The sequence below is a fragment of the Hyaena hyaena genome, unplaced genomic scaffold (genome assembly GCF_003009895.1).
Source record: "Hyaena hyaena isolate Hyena2069 unplaced genomic scaffold, ASM300989v1 scaffold_228, whole genome shotgun sequence".
Taxonomy (NCBI): domain Eukaryota; kingdom Metazoa; phylum Chordata; class Mammalia; order Carnivora; family Hyaenidae; genus Hyaena; species Hyaena hyaena.
Genome location: NW_024080860.1, coordinates 2,065,471 through 2,086,192, shown reverse-complemented (window position 1 = coordinate 2,086,192; position 20,722 = coordinate 2,065,471). Strand labels below are relative to the sequence as shown.

The 20,722-nt window shown below is 44.0% G+C and overlaps 1 protein-coding gene across 1 annotated transcript; it reads right to left on the bottom strand.

Moving 5' to 3' along the window:
* Nucleotides 1-2,870: 2,870 nt before the first annotated feature.
* On the bottom strand, nucleotides 2,871-9,894 carry IFT22 (intraflagellar transport 22). Its single transcript, XM_039243472.1, has 5 exons — nucleotides 9,761-9,894; nucleotides 5,401-5,477; nucleotides 5,201-5,290; nucleotides 4,531-4,733; nucleotides 2,871-3,639 (listed from the first exon to the last, which is right to left on the bottom strand). Exons 1-5 carry the CDS (start codon nucleotides 9,797-9,799, stop codon nucleotides 3,491-3,493), a joined length of 558 nt encoding a protein of 185 aa, XP_039099403.1. The 5' UTR covers nucleotides 9,800-9,894; the 3' UTR covers nucleotides 2,871-3,490.
* Nucleotides 9,895-20,722: the final 10,828 nt, after the last annotated feature.

Here is a 20,722-nt window from a genome sequence, read left to right as displayed (position 1 = left end):
CTGAGCTGTTAGCGTGGAGCTGGACGCAAGGCGCGAACCCACGAACCATTAGACCATGACTTGAGCGGAAACCAAGAATTGGAGTTTTAACAGAGTCACCCAGGCACCCCATCACTGTATTTTTAATGCAAAGCACAACTTTCTGCTTTTAACCGTTGCACCCCCCCCAAAAAAGGGTGATAAATTCCAAGTATAGATTTGCAAAATATTCTTGAAATGTACTTGAAATAGGTTTCTTTAAGTAGAAACCAAGTCACTAAATACTGATAAAATTATAATTTTATTCCTCTGGACAAAATATTTCATTACATGATATGGGTAACACACATGTAGGTGTTTTCCAGGCTTCGTAAATTCAAACAAAAGAGGGAAGAAAGGATGGTTCTTGTATAAAGTGCTTGTCACAAAACTCCAGTTAGACAATAATGCAAAGTAAGTGAGTTATTTTTTTTAATGTTTTATTTACTTCTAGGAGAGAGAGAGAGAGAGACAGCGTGAGCAGGGGAGGGTCAGAGAGAGAGGGAGTCACAGACTGAAACAGGCTCCAGGCTTTGAGCTGGCAGTCAGCACAGAGCCCAACGCAGGGCTCGAACCCACGAACCGCGAGATCATGACCTAAGCAAAAGTCTGACGCTTAACCGACTAAGCCACCCAGGAGCCCCTAAGTGAGTTGTTTTTATTTTGCACTTTGAATGTCTAAGAGCTAGAATTCTGCTCCCATCCAAAGACCTGAGCCTTTGGGGGTGAATCTGTACTGAGGCTTTCAAGAAAGGAGGCATATTTTTAAAGCTATCAGAAAGCCTAGATAGGAATGAACCGTAGAGTGCAGGAAGACAGATGAGGTGTTGCTCACATCAAAGCACTGAGAACTTTCCTTTTGAAGTGGGAATACTTGGCAGACACAACATTTCCATTGGCTTTTAACTGGTAGGAAGAATGGCCAGTATCATAAATGTAGAGAATTATTTAACTGATAAAGCAGTTTTGAAGTCACATCAAAAATATGTAACCTGTTACTATTTCAAAAACAGTTTCCTCCCTCCTCACTAATTTAATGTCTTTGGGCTGGTTTTTAAAACAGGGAGTCGTCACTTGTTGCTTGAGGAAAGAATACATTTGTTGAGAAGGTATCAGCCAAAGCTAAGATATTCTCAACCATCAGGTGGGGAAAGCTAAAGTCAAGACCTAGACATAGAAGACATATTTCAGCATAATTTTCTTAAAATTTTTTTTAATGTTTATTTATTTTTGAGAGAGAGAGAAAGACAGAGTGCAAGCAGGGGAGGGGCAAATAGAAAGGGAGACACAGAATCCAAAGCAGGCTCCAGGCTCTGAGCTGTTAGCACAGAGTCTGACGTGGGTCTTGAACCCATAGAACTGTGAGATCATGACCTGAGCCGGAGCTGGACGCTTAACCAGTGAGCCATCCAACTTAACCAGTTGGGCCATTGGTGCCCCAATTCAGCATAATTTTCTTAAGTGTACAAGCAGATCTTTTTTTATGAGTATCTTTTTTAATGAGTATCTTTTTTAACTCATCTGTTTACATTAAAAAAATTTTTTTTAATGTTTTATTTATTTCTGAGAGAGAGAGACACAGCGTGAGCAGGCGAGGGTCAGAGAGAGAGGGAGACACAGAATCTGAAGCAGGCTCCAGGCTCTGAGCTGGCTGTCAGCACACAGCCTGACGCAGGGCTCAAACCCACGAACCATGAGATCATGACCTGAGCTGAAGTTGGATGCTCAACTGACTGAGCCACCCAGGCACTCCGTTTACATTTTTTAACTTTATTTTTTATTTAAAAGGTTTTTTTTTTTTGATGTTTTTATTTTTTTAATTAAAAAAATTTTTTTATGTCTTTATTTTGAGAGACAGAGACAGAGAGCAAGCAGGGGAGGGGCAGAGAGAGAGGGAGACACAGAATCTGAAGCAGGCTCCAGGCTCTGAGCTGTCAGGACCGAGCCCGATGCGGGGCTCGAACCCACGGACTGCAAGATCATGACCTGAGCCGAAGTTGGACTCTTAACCGACTGAGCCAGACAGGCGCCCAAAGTTTTTATTTATTTTTGAGACAGAAAGCATGAGCTGTGGAGGGGTAGAGAGAGAGGGAGATAAGAACTGAAGCGGGCTCCACACTGTCAGCACAGAGCCCAATGCGGGGCTTGAACTCATAAGCATTGAGATCATGGCCTGAGCTGAAGTCAGGCCCTTAGCTGACTGAGCCACCCAGGCAAACCTATTTATTTTTTTATTTTAGAGAGAAAGAGAGTGTGAGAGCATGTGAGTAGGGAGGGAGGGGCGGAGAGACAGAGAATCTCATCGTGGAGCCCGATGTGGGGCTTGATCCCACCACTCTGCAATCATGACTGCGTGGAAATCAAGAGTTGGACACTCAACCAACTCAGCCATCTAGGTGCCCGTGGACGCTTCTGTTTAAAGACACCATATTTAATATATGTTGTTGATTCATCCACATCGAACTTACAGCCAGCACTCATGCTGGGATGAGGCTTATCTAAAGCACTTGTTTTTCTCCGTAAGGCATGTCACATCCTTTCTGTGCTTAGGAACACTAGCCAGTACTTCCGCACCACATTTGGGGTCATTTTAAACAGCGAAACCACTAACGAATAGCACAAAAATGTGTCACGGTGCTAAACAGGCTGTGACAGGCACATTTGTTTATCGTATGACAGCTGGAACAAGAAGGCAGAGTGTGGCCTTGCTCAGCCTCAGCTGGAAATGCGTGTATCTGGGGGTTCACATTTTTTGCCACTCTGAGTATCAGTGAAAGCACTTTGAGGGCTGGTCTGGGGGTTACAAGTACGTTTCAGCCGGTAGGCAAGTTTGCGAATGTAGAACCCAGGAATGAGGATAAAGTGTACCTTTATTTGGCCTCACGTGTGGTCCAGGTGTCCCCATTATCTAGGAGGATGGGAGCATGGGATTTAGACCAATTACAGAAAATGCAGAATCTATAACTTGCCCCCGTATCTAAGGTGTAAAACTTAATTTTGGAACTCAACCGCACTATGATCTAGAGGAGCGGAAGGGCAGCTCTGTGAGTTCGGAGATTTGTACGTTTCACTCCTGCTGTCCATAGTCGGTGGCTAGAACAGCGTAACAGGACACATCAGTATTTGTTGAGTGAATTAAGGATTGTATCATTTGGTTCGGACAGTTTACAATTCCACAATTTTCATAACTTGATGTCTATGAAGAGGAAAGAAAAACACCTCAGTTTTCCAGCTCTGGGAGAGGTCTGGGGCAAAGGAATCAGAACTCAGTAACAGCATTTTCTCAACGGAACGAAGGACAGAGAACAAACGGTAGGAGTCAACTCCCTGGCTGACGGTACCGCAGAGCAGACAAGGAAAATCTCTTCCAAGGCCATGGGGAGGATGCATCAGCAGTTGGACAAGGTTTGAGATCTGCCTGGGAAATGACCTCACCCCCTCCATGATGTGGAAGAGTCCGGATGAAGGCTGGTCAGGTGATAATCGACATTTCTTCCCGGTCTCGGCTTTCAGACACTGAGTTGATGACGCTTTTTAAGTACTTTATGAACTCCATCCTGATCTCTTCGGGGTCGTCCTCAAGATTCGAGTGCAACAGCTTCAGCTTGTTCAAGGGGGGTGCTTAAAAAGGGAAACAACATAATGAGGCATGAGCTTTTAACCAGGTGCCATTTCTAGCTCCTGCTGAGCCGAGTCTTACAGAAGCCAATTGGTTTAGTTTTCTAGGGTCCAAAAATAAAGTTGTGTCTTTCCTGACATGATTTAACAGATGCAGGTTCAACCACGGGCTTCTGCTGATGCACTCAGCATAGTGCTTGGCATACAATGGATGCTCAATAAATAGTGCCACCACACTGCCACCTGGCCATAGACTAACAGCTCCACCGGCCACTTCCAGGTCCTCTTTGTTCTTACACCAGAAAGGAAGAGATTTCTGAACATCGTGAGTCATTTTCCATGAGCACTTTGTCACCTCTGTGGCAGTGTGTGTTACATACTAATAGGAGTTTTTCTGGAAAAAAGACCAGTCAGAAAAGAAGGTCCCTGGGACACCTGGGGGGCTCAGTCGGTTGAGTGTCTGACTTCGGCTCAGGTCATGATCTCATGTGAGTTTGGGCCCCGCGTCAGGCTCTGTGCTGACAGATCAGAGCCTGGAGCCTGCTTTGGATTCTGTGTTTCCCCCTCTCTCTGCCCCTCCCCTGCTCATGCTCTGTCTTTCTCTGTCTCTAAATAAAATTAAAAAAAAAAAAAGAAAGAATGTCCGTAATAGTACTGAGGAGTGGCTAAAACCAGGTTTCTTCCCCTCTTGGTGTCTGCCTGCTTTTAAAGTGTCTCTTTCCTGGCCTGGATGCTACAGCAGACAGGTCTTCCGACCAGGTGATTCTAGTTTACATGGCAGGAAAAACTAATGCCTAGGACACCGTAGGTGCCAAATAATTGTACGCAGCAGCTGGTTTCAAATGATCAGAATGTTCAAGACAAGAGTGGGAAGGAGAATTCCGGTGTGCTTACACAGAGACAGGCTCCCTTTATCACTTCCGGAGCCGGGTTTGTGGTGCGCGATTAACAGACACTGAGCATCCTGCAGGAGCTGCTGCTGGACGAAGCAGGAGTGCCACATGTCGATTTCCTTCAGGTGGCTCGGTGTGTCGGCATTGAAGACGATCACCACTCCGTGCGAGTCCTTCATCAGGGCTGGCCAGCAAGACTCGAACCTGCAAGGGATTCAGAGTAGATGTTAGGTGCTTCTGGCTTCCAACTGTTGGACTTTAAAAATAACATCTTGGGGTGCCCGGGTGGCTCAGTCAGGTTAGCGCCTGACTGCGGCTCATATCATGATCTCGCAATTCAGGAGTTCAAGCCCCATGTCGGGCCCTATGCTGACAGCTAAGAGCCTGGAGCCTGCTTCGGATTCCGTGTCTCCCCCTCTCTCTGCCCCTCCCCTGCTCACACTCTGTCTCTTAGAAATAAACATTAAAAAAATGTATAAAAATGTCTTAGTGTTAATTGACAGATGAACTCTCATTGTGTCATAACCCAATCCTTAAAGTTTTCAAATAATTGATCAAGCCCCTAATACATTCTAGGAAGTGTGCTGGGCCCTGGTCCAAGGTGCTTGGTGGGCAGCTGGGGTTTAGAGTCATTTGATGAAGCAAACCCTCTTGAAAGGAAACGTACATACTTGGGGTCACCGCCACAATCCCATAGCTCAAATTCACACGCCGTGCCTTTGTTGTTGCTGGTAACATGTGGGTTCTCAAATTCCAGGATCCTAATAAAACAAAAGCAGCACCTCTCCTTCGGACATGTTATACTCATGGCATTGCCACCATTAAGCATGGGGGGCGGCGATCTCGGGGAGACAGATTTGTCAGGGCTCACCTTACTCCTTGGGTCGGGTTGTATTCAGTGATGTCAGATGATTCTGTCAGGAAGTTGGCCAAAACGGTTTTTCCACTCTGTGGAAATGAAGATAAGAAAAGGGCCCCGCTGCAGAGCAGAGAAGTGAACCCTGAGTGGGCCCTCCAATAGCTGGCTTGGGGCCCAGTGTGATGGCTGCAATGGCATCACCAAGAAGGCTCTCTCTGGCTGGGAGGACCTCATTGCCTTTCTGTATGTGGTGGGTGTGGCCTGGTCCGGGACCTGGGGTCCTCATGCTCTCTCTGCCACCGGGTGACCTTACCCACACTGATTTCCCTGGCTGGCTCTCCGTTAACTTGTCTGAGAACAGAGAGGAGCTGTTAGTGTGAGTCTCTCTCCTGCCACGCTCCTCTCCACTTCAAGAAACCAGTCTGCCACAGATACGAAGCCAGAAAGGGGAAGGAAGTTCCTCAAGGTCACAGAGAAGTTCAAAGTCAGAGCTGCGTCCCAGTGGCTGGCCCTGCCACACTCTCACACAGGGCCGCTTCTCCTTCTAGATAATACGAGTCCTACACATTCCCAGTAACAAAACAGCCCTCCTGGGCCCTCCACCCCAAATACCCATCTGTCTGTCCCCTCTATTCCCTCCCCAAAGGTAATGACTATGATCTCTTTTCAGGTATTTTTGGTACATTTGTGCCATTCATTTGACAAATATTGTATATGCTTAGATATAAGATAAGGGATTTTTCTTCCCCCAAATTATTCGCCAGAAGGGAATCTCTTACACTTGAGTCCTTGTAAAAATCTCTGAAATTATGCCCTGCTCTCTCTCGAGTGTTTGATTTTGAACAACTGCTTAACTAGAACACTTTCGATCAATACCGGTTTTGGGGGCTTGTAGAGGTCACTTGAAAGAATCAGAGAGTGGGGGGCTTAATACTGTGCTAAGAATTTTTCCCGAGCCTATGGCCTCACAAATTAAATGTCACTTAAAAATAACATGGTTGAGTGGTCATGTTTGGGGAGATCATGAATATTTATAGGATAAACACTTATAGATGGTAGATAATGTCTACCATTAAGCAAATGGCCTGATATTATAGGAATGGTTCTTCCAGCTAGAATACATTTCCAGGAACAGGGTCCTACTCAGATTCAAAAGTACTTATGTCCTAAACTACTCAGATAATGTGCTTTGTCATTGTCGTTTAAAAGTGGCTCTAGTCATAAACTTAACTTGGGTGTCAAAGGTGCAGGAGAGGGGCTTGAATTTTTTTGGGGGGGGGTGACTTGAATTTTAAAACTGTGTCATGAGGGGCACCTGGATGGCTCAGTTGGTGAAGCATCCAACTCTTGGTTTTCGCTCAGGTCTATCTCATGGTTCATGAGTTCAAGCCCCAAGTGGGGCTCTGCGCTTGGGATTTTCTCTCTCTCTCTGCCCCTCCTCTGCACATGGTGAATGCTCTCTCCCTCTCTCTCAAAATGGATACATAAAACTAAAAAAACAAAAAAAAAAAACTATCATGAAATGCAACTATGGAATAAAACAGCATTTCCAAATTAATATATATCTTAATGTTCCTTTAAATGTATACATAAAACATTCTAAAAGTGTATTGATATATTTCATCTATGCCCTTAAAGTTTAAACATATATGTCAGGCAAAACCAATTGATTGAGGGGAAGGGTTCTTCTGGGAAAATGAAGAAGCTGCCTGTGAAGTACTTAAGGGATTAAGTGTCTACCTTGCCAGGTGCTGTTGAACACATACGATAAAGTAGTCCTAAGGACTATGATAAAAATCAAACAGGATAGGGGTGCCTGAGTGGCTCAGTCAGTTACGTCCCTGACTCTTGGTTTCAGTTCAGGGCATGATCTCAGGGTTTGTGGGTTTGAGCCCCACATCAGGCTCCATGACGGCAGCCTGCATAGGATTCTCTCTCATTCCCCCCCCCACCCGACCCTCCCCACTCACTCTCTCAAAAGAGATAAGCTTTGAAAAAAAATTAAAAATCAAACAGGATAATGCCATGGGGACTTTGAACTGGGTGGTCAAGGAAGGCTGGAATGGGTGAAGTTTACTTTTTTATTTATTATTTTTTAAAATGTTCATTTATTTTTGAAAGAGAGAGACAGAGTATGAGCGGGGCAGGGGCAGAGAGAGACACAGAATCCAAAGCAGGCTCCAGGCTCTGAGCTGTCAGCACAGAGCCTGACGCGGGCTCAGACCCATGAACTGTGAGATCATAACCTGAGCTGAAGTCAGAGGCTTAGCCCACCCAGGCGGTCCTGAATGGGGAAAGTTTAAACTGAGATTTGAATGACAAGCAGTCAACCGAGGCTTCCAAGGAGAGAAAATAACTAGATGGATGACACCAAGCAGGAATGGGCGCAGCATGTTAAAGGACTAGAAAGGTTCGCAAATCTGCAGAGTATTGGGGTAGAGAGGGATGTGCCTATGTGGATATATACTTTGTGGTTGAAGCTGGGTGATGAGTACCAGGAGCTCATTGTTTTTTCTCCCTTTGTATATATTTGAGAATTTCCAATTAAAAAAAAATAGAAGATATATATGCTTGGTTTACTTTTCATAATTCTGTGCATATTGTGATTACTTGTCTATTTCACTCACTAGCTTATGTCTTGGTGACTTCTCTATGTCACTCCACACAGATTTGCCTCCTTTTAACTGCTGGAGTCTTCCCCAGTAAGAAGTCCCTTAGTTTATTTAGAACTAAATAGGCACCTAGGGTGTTTCCAACTGTTCAATACCGTACATGGCCTCTGGGGAACATAAGTAGGTAGACAGGGGAAGGGAACATAGCTACTGTAGGTTTTGAGAAATGTAATTGCTGCACTAATAACTATGCACATTTGTTTTTATTTTTTATTAAAAAAATTTTTTAATGTTTCATTTATTTCTGAGAGAGAGAGACAGCATGAGCGGGGGAGGGTCAGAGAGAGAGGGAGACACAGAATCCAAAACAGGCTCTAGGCTCTGAGCTAGCTGTCAGCGCAGAGCCCAATGCGGGGCTCGAACCCACGAATCGTGAGATCATGACCTGAGCAGAAGTTGGACACTTAGCCGATTGAGCCACTCAGGCACCCCTTATGCACATTTATTTTAAATGTGTTTGTTTTTGAGAGAGAGACAGAGTGCAAGCTGGGGAGAGGCAGAGAGGGAGGGAGACAGAATCTGAAGAAGGCTCCAAGCTTCAGCTGACAGCACAGAGCCCCCATGTGGGGCTCGAACCCGTGAACCAGGAGTTCATGACCTGAGCCAAAGTCGAACACTTAACCAACTGAGCCACTCAGGTGCCCTGCAAGCTAAGCACATTTTAAGGTTTAATAATTGGATTGCCAAAAAAGCTGTTATCAAGGCCCCGTCAACGGAATCCTAAAGTACTCATTTCCCTACAAGCATCCTCATGCTTCATGTTACCAGTGTTCTAACCTTTTTTATTCCGCACCAACGGGGGGCAAATTAGAGTCATCTTCTTGTTTTAATTTGTGCTCTTGTTGACCGTGAGGCTGAATAGCTCTTATACTTATTGGCCAGCTGTACTTGTGTGCACAGACTTTGCTCGATTTTCTATTGAGTTCTCGTTACTGATTTGGAAACTTCCCTCTGCTTTCTACCTATTCTTTCTTTGTAATGTATTTTGCAGATACTCTCCCCAGGGTTAACTTCGTTGTCATTTCTTTTAAGGCTTCCTCATTTTTGTGTTGTGCTTGAGGTGACTTTCCTTGTCTCAAGATGAATAACATCTCTCCGAATACGCACATACTACAGTGATTTTCAACGTGGAGTCCCTGGACGAACAGTGTCAGTAAAAGGCAGATTCTGAGACCCCTCCCACACCCACTGAATCAAAACAGTGGGACAGGACTGGCCAATTGTGATGCGTGCAGGAGATGGTGAATATTCACTATTTCCACGTTGTTGTTGTTTTCCACATTTAGCTTTAGTTCAAGGGAATCTTATTCCTGTGTTTGACGTCCAAACGTAGATTTAATTCCTACTACCACTACCATACACACACTATGAGCGAACGGTTCAAAGACCATGTAACAGACTTTCCTCTCTCTACGTTTCTTGTCCCACAGGCATGTTCCTTAGGGCCAATCTCACTGGCAAAGGACAGTCGTGGGACCTAGACTCCGCTTCCAAAATGCTACTCACGACTTTCAGGCCTCACGAAAACGGGGTCAATGTCTGGGGACGCCGAGCTCCCACTGAGGCCAGCGGCGCATACCGGGTGGGCGCGGTGCGACAGGGATCCCGCCTCCTGGGGGGCTCCCGGCGCCAGGCACTGCCCGGGGTCGTCACCGCGCCCGCCGGGGCCCCGCCCGCCGCCCCCGCCGGCCTGGCCTCACCTCGCAGGGCCCCACGAACAGGATCTTGGCCTTCAGCATCGCGGTCGGTCGGAGTCCTCGGCTGCGCGGAGGAGCGGAAGCCGCCGCGCCGATTGGCTGCCTTCGTTTCCACGGCGACGGGAGCGGCCCGCGGGGGCCGACGGGAGTGGGCGTGTCCGCGGCGCTAGCCGCCGGGCGCGCGGAAGGGCTGGTTGAAAGGCTTGCGCCACAGGCCTCGCTCTGTGCTGCTAGTGGGCATGCAAGGCTACGCGGAGGATGGAAGGGAAACAAAAAACTTGGATCCAGATTCCCTTCTAAGCCGGGAGGACCGCAGAGCTCTCACGTCCCGTCGCTCTCTTTATAGGGAGGCGGCTGGTTTCAGGGGCCCCGATGGGTGTTCCTCTCTGGGACCCCGCGAACCCAGACTGGCCATGTAACTGGTGAACTGGTGTTGGGTAGGACCAGGCCTCCTGACGCCTTTATCATTCTGGCATGATACTGTCCACATTGTGATCACGGCCCTGGCCCAGTCTAGGGAAAGTCCGAGGGAAAAAACGGAGTCTTTGGTTTCTGAATGGATTCACCAACTCACCGTCCTTTGGGTGATCTGGGAGAAAGCAAAAGGACAATGGCCGGCGTTGTTCAGTGTCCGTGCAGATGTCTGGACGCGCTACTGCAAAATTCAGTCATTAGGTCAGACTTAAATTGCGGAGCCGATCCAGAATTTCAGGTGAGGCCATGAAAATGTCTATGTGTCCAGAGTGCCGATTCAAGATTTGCTAGCCCGAAAAAGTGCTGGCTTGACAAAAATACCAAAAGTAAACCCAACACCACCTCTTTAGCTTTTAGTAGGATAGTACATGGTCTTTTTATTACAAAGAACTGCTGAGTGAAGTGTAAGGTAGAGTGCATCTCAATTGCAGGATGTCATGAATTGATGGATTGATTTAACGAATACCTTTTGAATGCCTACTTCATACCACGCACTCTTCCAGGAATTGGGGATATACCTGTACCCCTTGAAGCTTTCATTCCGGTGGAATAGATGGACATTAAATAAGTGAGAAGATAAGTACCATATTCTCAGGCAGAGACAATTTTAGTTAGTGGTAAGTGCTATGAAAAAAAAGATAAATTACTAAAGAGTTAAGGAGTATGAAGGAACCAATTTTGGATGGAATAGTCAAGGCAAGTTCTTGGTCCAGAGCTGACATTAACGCAGAACGCTGAGTGAGGGAGGAGGGGAGGGGCTCAAGGAAGCCATGTGAGAGATCTCAAGATCTCCGGGAAGAGCATGTCAGCCAAAGAGCAAGGGCAAAGACGTTGAGGCAGCAATGAACTTGGCATGTACCAAAAACAGCCCAGAGGGTCTATGAGGCTGGTGCAGGAAGACTAAGAGAGAATGGTAGGGTATGCCGTTGGAGAGATCTTGTAAGACTGGGAATTTTTCTAAAAGCATTGAGAAGCTTGTGCCAGAAATTGTATCTGGCTACTTGCAATAGAAACTTGATCCCTTCTCCCTTCCTGTCCTGACATCTTTGACATGGCTGGTCTGTCTGTGGGTACTTGCTTTCCAGTCAGGAACAAAGGAAAACAGGGTCAAAACACATATGGCTTTACATTCTCCCTTTTTCTCAGGAAAACAGTGGCTTTCTCAGAATCCCTATCCAGTGATTTCTCCTTATGTCTCATTGGCTAGAACTGGATCACGTGGCCTCCCTAACTTCAAGGGAATCTGGGAACCATAGATTCTAGTTTTGCACATTACTTTTCCCAAGAAGCAGGCGTGGGGGAGGGGAAGGTCGATGATTGCTAGGAAACGAGCTAGTTGAAAAGTCAGTACGGCGTGTTTTGAGCAGGGAATTGGCCTGATCTGACTTAAGATTTTTAAAGTGAGCCATCGTTGCTGAGCATCTGGAACAAAGGGGACAAAAGTGAACCTACAGATGGCAGTTTGGAGGGTGCCGGTCAGCTTAGAGAGGGATGCCGGTGCAGCAGTTGAAGCTAGATCAGAGACATAGTGTGAAGGTGGGGCCCGCAGCAGTTGCTGATGGATCCCATGCCCGGGGGAGGGAAGGAGGAGGTAAGGATGACTCCCAGGATGTTGGCTTCTATGGTTTTGTGAATGTTTTGCCATTTCCAGACTTGAGAAGGCTGGGGAAGCAACAGGCTTAGGGGTGGGAGATAAAGAGTCCTGTTTTGGTTCTGTTAGTTATGAGAGACTTGTTTGATGTTAAGGGCAAAATGGACTAAGATTCTGTACATGATGGGAGAGGTCAGGGCTATAAACCGGAGGAGATATCAGCATATGAGGTGCCTTTAAAGCACCTTTAAAGCACAGACTGGATGGGAATGAGTAAGGATAACTACAGGCAAGGGCACCTGGGTCGCTTAGTTGGTTAAGCGTCCGACTTCAGCTCAGGTCATGATCTCACGGTTCATGGGTTCGGGCTCTGTGCTAACAGCCAGCTCACAGCCTGGAGCCCATTTCAGATTCTGTGTCTCCTTCTCTCTCTGACCCTCCCCTGCTCATGCTGTCTCTTTCTCTCTCAGAAATAAAGAAAACATTAAAAATATTAAAAAAAAAACCCATATGTCCACACATATATGTAGTTTTGTAACAATGGCTAAATATGATCATGCACTTGCTCTCTTTTGGTGAAATCTCTCTTTTCCTCTCTTTTTTTTCCTTTGGCTTGGTGCCCTTACCTCACCCTTGACCTCTCCTCTTCCCTCTTTATCTTTATCTTGTAGTTTTTGTTCCAGTGAAGAGTTAAGGAGTAAACTCCCAGCAAGGAGTCTCTTATAACAACCTGGGGTGTGTCCTTCAGTATTTTTCTTCACACGTTTAAACACTCCCATTCAGCATAGCTCGATGTGCATATTGGTCTGTAACAGGCTGCTAAGACATGACTATCCCAGTTTTGGCAGAGGCTGTAAAGGCTGACAATAGGTTTTAAGTGTGTTCCAGATTTTAGTTCATTTCTGGAGAACCTAGCACATCACCTGGAAATTATCAAAGAGCTAAGAGAGAGAGAGAGAGAGAGAATTTCTTTGGAGAGCATGCTGTTTGCTCACCTTGGTCAAGTGACAGATGCAGCTTCAGAGAACCTGTGTCCCCTGGAATTGGGGTGTGGGGAGCCATGGCATCTAGTCCAAGGCAAGAGGGTAGGGAAAGAAAGAGGAGGCATTGGGAATTACAAAGGATATGGGAAATTTTCCTGGGGACCTGAGGTGGGAAAGAGTTGACCTTGAGTCATTTTGGATCTTGCCTGTGAGAACCCCCTGGGAGGTGGGCTACTGGATGCCTGAAGGGAGGACACAGTCAGAGCCTTCATGTCCCAGGACCCCCCCAAAGCTCTCCAGTGGGTAACACATTCGCATGCGACATCTGCTACTTCCAGAGGGCACCAGTGCTGGATTATATCTCACCGTTACCTGGGATTGACTAATAAGTTCTGGAAAGTGCCTGAGATATCATCTAAGGGGGGGGTGGGAAGAATGAATTAGTCTAAGGAGAGAGCTTGAAGGAAACAGCAGCGAGAAAGAATAAAGTTGCTTGAATAAATAAGTATTATCAAGTTTGGCTCATTTGAGGCACTAGTTTATCACACACACACACAGTATTTGGGAGGGCATTGTTTTACAAAAATGGGATCCCATCCTAAGTCGTATTCCATATTTTGTTTTCTTTATTCAACAATATCTTGCAGAAATTGCTCAGTCATTTGTTGTAGTTCTATTATATATATATATTTTTAAAGGTTGTAGGCTATTTCAGGGCCTGAAACTGAATTTACCACAGTTAGTCTGATGTGTTCTTAATGGGCATTCAACATGGTTCCACTTTAAGGACACTAAAAACATTCCTGCAATAATGATTTTGAATGTATGGCTTTACAGACTGGTACTCTCACTTCTATGGAATCTATGGAACAGAAAGGATTGCAGGGTTAAGGGAAATGTGTATTTAATTTTTTTTGAGAGTTTTTTTGTTTTTTGAGAGAGAGATAAAAAAAAAGAGAGAGAGGGACAACCCTGGGATCATGAGCTGAGCTGAAATCAAGAGTCAGATGTTCAACCAACTGAGTCACCCAGGCACCCCAGATATGTGTATTTTATTTGATTTTTAATTTAATTTAACTTTATTTTATTTTATTCATTTAAAAAAATATTTATTTATATCGTGGGGGAGGGGCAGAGAGTGAGAATCCCAAGGCTCCACTGCTTGGATTACAGAAGCCTCACATAGGAGTCGAACCCATGAATCATGAGATGATGGCCTGAGCTGAAATCAAGAGTCAGATGCTTAACTGACTGAGCCACCTAGGCTCCCAGGGATATATGTATTTTAGATAGTAACAGCTGTTGCCAGATTACCTGGCCACTTGGTTTAGTGCTTAATGTTCCTCCAGTATTGATTTTTGTCAATAATACGTATTGTCATGAGAGTTGGTAATCTTGACAAGTGGTCCCAGTGGAGTGACGAAGAAGAAAACAGGACCAGAGTAGGTTAAAAAGAGAATTGGATGTCTAATGGTTACCATCGTGATGTAACAATTTACTCCAAAATGTAGCGGCTTAAAATAATAGACATTCATATCTCACAATTTCTGTGGATCCAAATCTGAGCCTGACCCAGTAGTGCCTCTGTCTTGGGATTTCTCACTGTGCATCATTCAAGATGGTGGCTGGGGCTGCAGCCACCTCAAGGCTTGATGGGGGTATGGGTAGAGATTCACTTCTAAGACCACTTAATTGGCTATTGGCAGGATCCAGTGCCTGTGGACTGTTGGTCTGAGAGCCTCAGCTCCTTATTGACTGTTGCCAGAGACCTCCCTCCCTTACTTGTTATGTGGGTTTCTCCATAGGGTGGCTTTTAATATGACAGCTGGCTTCTCTGAGAGTGAGCAAGTGAGAGAATAAGAGAGGGTAGGTGAGAGGGAAGCCACAGTCCCTTTATAACCTAAGCCTATAACTGATATCCTGTCACATTTTCTGTATTTTATTCCTTAGAAGCAAATCACTAAGTCCAGCCTACACTCAAATGGCAGGAATTACATAAGGGTGTGAATACCAAGATGTATGTATCATTTGGGGCCATCTTAGAGGCTGCCTGTGACAGGAGGTGAGTGTAAGATGCTGATTCTAAAACACCATCCACTTAATAATAGCTTTCCTAAAGAAACCCTGCCATCTTAAATGTATTTATTGATTACGAGAGGACTTTGTGCCTTCCTGTAAAGGCAGTCTAGATAATTTGGACCAATTCTTCCACTGTGGAATAAATTATAAAGCTCACAAAATAGAAAATCATTTGCCTGGAGGTACCAGGAAAAGAACAGGCTAGTGAAGAAGTCCCAGGATCAAAGGTGGATGGAGGCCTGTGGAGATGAGCCCCATGTTTGGGGCTGGACTTCCCCTTCTTGTGTTTGCATATTTCAGAGGGGACAGCCAAGCAGCTGAAAGGCTCAACAATAGAACTCCTGGGACTTGGGGCCATGGAATGAAGGCTAAGTTCTGCCAAGTGAAACGGGGCACTGATGAACCTCCCCCCGTTTGGGGGGTCACCCCAGGATCAAGATAAAATGGAAGTAGACAAGTCCTCACAGAGATGTTGGCTTGGCCTCAGATCTTCATTATTCTTGTATTTATGTGAAGGTGACCCAGAAGTGCTAGTGTCCCAGGTACCTGGGAGAAGGAAACAGATCCTTTCAGGAGGAAGATACATCATCTTGGGCCATAAATTATTTATACAGTTTTGGACGTACCATGTCCAGTACATAATAAAGATAATCAGACACATGAAAGACAAAGCGACACAAAAGGAAAAACCATGAACAACACATAATAGAAACATACCAAGAAGGAGCTCAGATTATTGAATTATCAGATACAGATGTTCTATCTTTAGACTAGGAGATAAAACATTAGAATTTTTAAGTAAAAAATAGGAAGATTGTGGCATCTGGGTGGCTCAGTTGGTTAAGCATCCAACTTCAGCTCAGGTCTTGATCTTGGTGTTCATGGATTCAAGCCCCTAATCAGGCTCTGTGCTGGCAGCTCAGAGCCTGGAGCCTGCTTCAGATTTTGTATCTCCCTCTCTCTCTGCCTCTTGCCCACTTGAACTCTGTCTCTCTCAAAAATAAATAAACATAAACAAAATAGGAAGATCAAATGAGGAGATAAAAGTAAGAGTGAACAGTTTAGCAGAAAACCCAAAACTATACAATTACATCTTTATATTTATGTATATTTATGAATAAAGAAAACATGTAGACATTCCATAACTTAAACAAATAGAAAAACAAAGGTTAAAAATGAATTTAACAGCAAATTAGAAAGGCAAAAGAGAGAATTAGTGACAAAGGAGATGGGTCAGAAAAAAGTATCCAGACTGAAGCACAGAGAGAAAAAAGGATAGAAAAATTAAAAGAGCGGATAAAAGATATGGAAGATTCAGTGAAAGGCTGTGACACCTGTTTAGTTGGAGCCTCAGAAGGAGAAGGGAGAAAGAATGCAGAGATATATCTGAAGAACTCGTGGCCGAGATTTTTCTAAAACTGATGGAAGACATCAAGCCGCAGATTAAAGAAGCCTGATTAACATCCAAGCAAGATAAATCAAAAAGAAAATTATAGCTTAGCATGAACCGAGTACAACCTCTGAAAATCAAATTCACAGAAAAGATTTTAAAGTAGCCAGAGACGGGCACCTGGGTGGCTCAGTTGGTTAAGTTACCAACTTTGGCCCAGGTCATGATCTCACAGTTCAAGCCCCACATCAGGCTCGATGCTGACAGCCTGTCAGGATGGAGCCTGCTTTGGATTCTCTCCCTTCCTCTCTCTCTCTCTGCCCCTCTCCTGCTCATGCTCTCTCTCTCACAAAATAAATAAAACGTTAAAAAAAAAGTCCTGTCATTTAAAACAAATAAATACTGACTGTGTAATATAACAATAATAATGTTGGAAAAAATAATGTCCTATTGTGTTTAAAAATACATATTATATTTCATATTCAGATGTATATGCCATATAAACAAATGTATTCTATCATGTATATGTTATATATGTTATAAAATGAATAGGTTACATATACTGTAATACAGCGTATATAAATATTAAGCATAAGTCAGAAGCTAGGGAAATAGGATTAAAGTGTCCTAATTTTTTTAAGTTTATTTATTTATTTGGAGAGAGAGCAAGAGAGCAGGGGAGGGCATAGAGAATCTCAAAGCAGGGGGAGGAGCCCAATGCAGGTCTTGAACTCACTCAGGAGCCCCAGGGTTAAAGTGTTCTAAACGCCTTGCAATATTTAGGAAAAGAGTAAGGATCCCAGGGAAGTTTAGACTTTGATAAGTTAAGAATGCATGCTTTTTTTTTTTAATTTTAAAGGATTATGAAAGAGTATAATTTACAAGCTAAGAGAAGTGAAAACATCGCATATTAAAAAATAGTTGGTAACCCCAATGTGACATGGCTTATTGAAATGTTAATGTCCACTAATCAGTGATGCTGCCTAAAATACCAGGCACAGGGCTCCTTAGCCTGTGACACTGGACACACATGATGCTTGAAACCCCTGCATAAATTGGTTTCCACCTTCCCATCCAGTTTCTTCCCATCCACATCTCCTGTGGGTTCTTCCCTCCATCTTCTCCGTGCCTCTTAAGACTTCTGTGCTCTTTCTCGGCCTGTTTTCTCAACTCCTTTTGACCCCTTTGAATGCTCCCAGATGCCTCTGGCCATAATTAACTTTGTATCTGCCAATTTCAAAATGTACAGATTATGTGCTTGAATTCTTGGTTTGGGGTTCTGAAGGAGAAGGAGGAGGAGAAGGGATGCATTCCCAGCTGCTGAAAAATGAAGATGGAGTGGGAATAATTTGGATGGAAGGACTTTGTATTTTGGTTGGGAAGTAATTTGACTGAAATAACAAAACTCTTGCAATGACAAGACGGTCTGGAGAATGACAGTCTAGGGAGTCCTTGGCAGCTCAAAAATGGCCTCAGGCACCAGCTTCTTTATGCCTTTTTTCTCTGCTGTCTTTTGGTTTAATTTACCTTATAGTCACAAGGTAGCTGCCGTGCCTCCAGCCATCACGTCTGCAATTAAGGAAAGACTAAGGAACAACAAATACTTTGCCTTAAAGTCCATCATGGTTTTTTTTTTTTTTTTCCAAAGTATGCTCCACACCAATGTGGGGCTTGAACTCACAACCCTGAGATCAAGAGTCTCATGCTCTAAGGTCTGAGCCAGCCAGGCACCCCCTTCTAGAGTCTGTCCTTTAAAAAAAAAAAAAAATCAGTATTATATAGTTGATTACTAAATTTAAATGTAAATTTAAACATAAACGTATATTAAAGTGTACCTATTTTAAGTATCTTCTAATTTTGAAAAATGTATAGACCATCATCTTCCCTACAACACTGAGTATTTCCATCCCCCACAAAGTTCCCTCACATTCCTTCACAGTCAACTCCCTCCCGCCCCTGGTCCCCGGAAACCTCTGTTGTACTTTCTGTCCCTAGATGCTAGTTTTGTCTGTTGTAGAATTTCATATAAATAGAATCATACTTCCTTTACTCAGGGTACTGTTTTTGATATTTACACATGTTGTGTGTATCGATAGTTTATTCCTTTTTTATTGCTGAATCATAGTCCATGTATGAATATACAATTATTTGTTTATCTGTCCACCTGTTGATGGTCATGTGTTTGGGCTGTCTATAGCTTTGGGGCTATGATAAACACAACTGCTAGAAATAAAACTGTGTGGACATGTTTTAATTTCTCTTGGGTAAATACCTAGGAGTGGAATTGCTGGGTCATGTGACTATCTGTCTATATCTGTATGTATCAGTGTATCTATATCTCTATCTCTATATCATACACACACACACACACACACACACACACACTCCTGCTTTCTGACTTCCTGTTTTATCTACTTGGTTATAATCTATCACCATCACTATTTATTTGATGCTTAAATAGTCCTTGGTTTGGCCATTGGGAGCCCCCTCAAGCTGATTTCTGTGTCCTTTTGAAATCTTTCTGGGAGCTCTTTACTTTGTGGCATTGTTACATGTTTCTACATGTTCCCAGGTGTGTGTGTGTGTGTTTTAAGTTTATTTATTTATTTTGAGAGAGACAGAGTGCAAGCAGGGGAGGGGCAGAGAGAAGGAGACAGAGGATCTGAAGCAGGCTCCGTGCTGACAGCAGAGAGCCCGATGCGGGGCTCAAACTCACAAACTGTGAGATCATAACCTGAACTGAAGTCAGACACTTAACCGAGTGAGCCGCCCAGGCACCACTCAGGTGGTCATTTCATTAGTATCACTTCAAAGCCATAAAATATGTACACGTTCTTTTGTATTTATTTTAAAAATTAAAGGTTTCAAAAGTCCAAGGAAACTCAAACAGCACTGTTCCTTTCACACCTGAAACAATTGGCCAGGAGAGGGGGGCACCTGGATGGTTCAGTCAGTTGGGGGTCTGACTTCTGCTCAGGTCATGATCGCTTGTGGGTTCAAGCCCTGCATCGGGCTCTATGCTGACAGCTCAGTGCTGGGAGCCTGCTTCGGATTCTGTGTCTCCCTCTCTCTCTGTCCCTCCCTTGTTTGTGCTCTGTCTCTCTCTCTCTCTCTCAAAAATAAATAAATATTAAACATTTTTTAAAAGAAAGAAAAATTGGCCAGGGGGGGATTTCACATTCCTCCTGCCGCCTGCTGCTGCTTTTTAAAAAACATTTTTTAGAGATTTTTATTTTAGTTTTTTAAAAATTTTTTAATGTTTTATTTATTTCTGAGAGAGAGAGAGAGAGACAGCATGAGTAGGGGAGGGTCAGAAAGAGAGGGAGACACAGAATCTGAAACAGACTCTAGGCTCTGAGCTAGCTGTCAGCACAGAGCCCACCACGGGGCATGATCCCATGGCCAGAGATCACGACCCCAGCCAAAATCAAGAGTCAGATGCTCAACCAACTGAGCCACCCAGGCGCCCTTACTCTATAAATATTTAAGTTAATGAATGTTCCCTTGCACTTGCCATGGGGCTTCAGTTTTTGTTTCCAGGTGAGAGATATAAAAAATGTGCACTACTTTACGTTTCTTGGATATACGCACTGTTTAAATTTGCGGTTATTATTACTGCGGATTATTGAAATACTTTGCTTTATGACTTTCATTTTAATTAGAAGAGGTTGACCTCAGATGGCTTAATACCCAGCCTTTGGTTCTGAAGGGAGCAATATGCCACTGGCAGGGCCAGGACTGGATGATCTAAGAGTAATTTCTCTCCTGACTCTGTGACTTGATGCCATAAAATCTTTCCCTTGAAAAAACATAAAGGAACACATTTGACATATTTCAAATCCTTTCTATAAATTGTTGAAAAGATTTAATATAACCGCTAGTCATAAAATCTTTAATTTGAGTTGAACTTTCATGGTCACAATTCTTACACATGTAGTTTTTATTACCGAAGAATAAATGGTGGATTTCCTGTTATTCAAGGGAATAAAAATGCCCTTCAATCACCTCCTCATACAATACAGAGATCTGAACGTACATTGCGTTCAACTCTCAAAGACAGGAATGATCACACCATGGTTTGCAACCTGGACATTTTCTGTTCTCTATTATTGCAGGCATCCCCTACTATTATTGTTATAGGTTCAGCAAGTTTGGTTTGGGGCAAAATCAATAAAGAAAAAAATATTTTTCATCAATTCCCTTTAGAAAGCCTGAGCTATGCTCTAACATAAAAAAGAAATTCCTAGTGAACTAAAGATAAAACTTTTGGCAAAAACTGCAACAGGATGTGGCTTAACCAGGATCCTCTGTTCCTCTGTCTTCCTTCGGGGGTGACCTACATGTGGGCTTTGGAGAGGAGGTTGTGTGGTGGAAAGAGTGCTGATTTTGGAGTAAGGTAGAATTTGAAATGAGATCAGTGATCTTAAGAAAATCACTTCTAGGGGGCG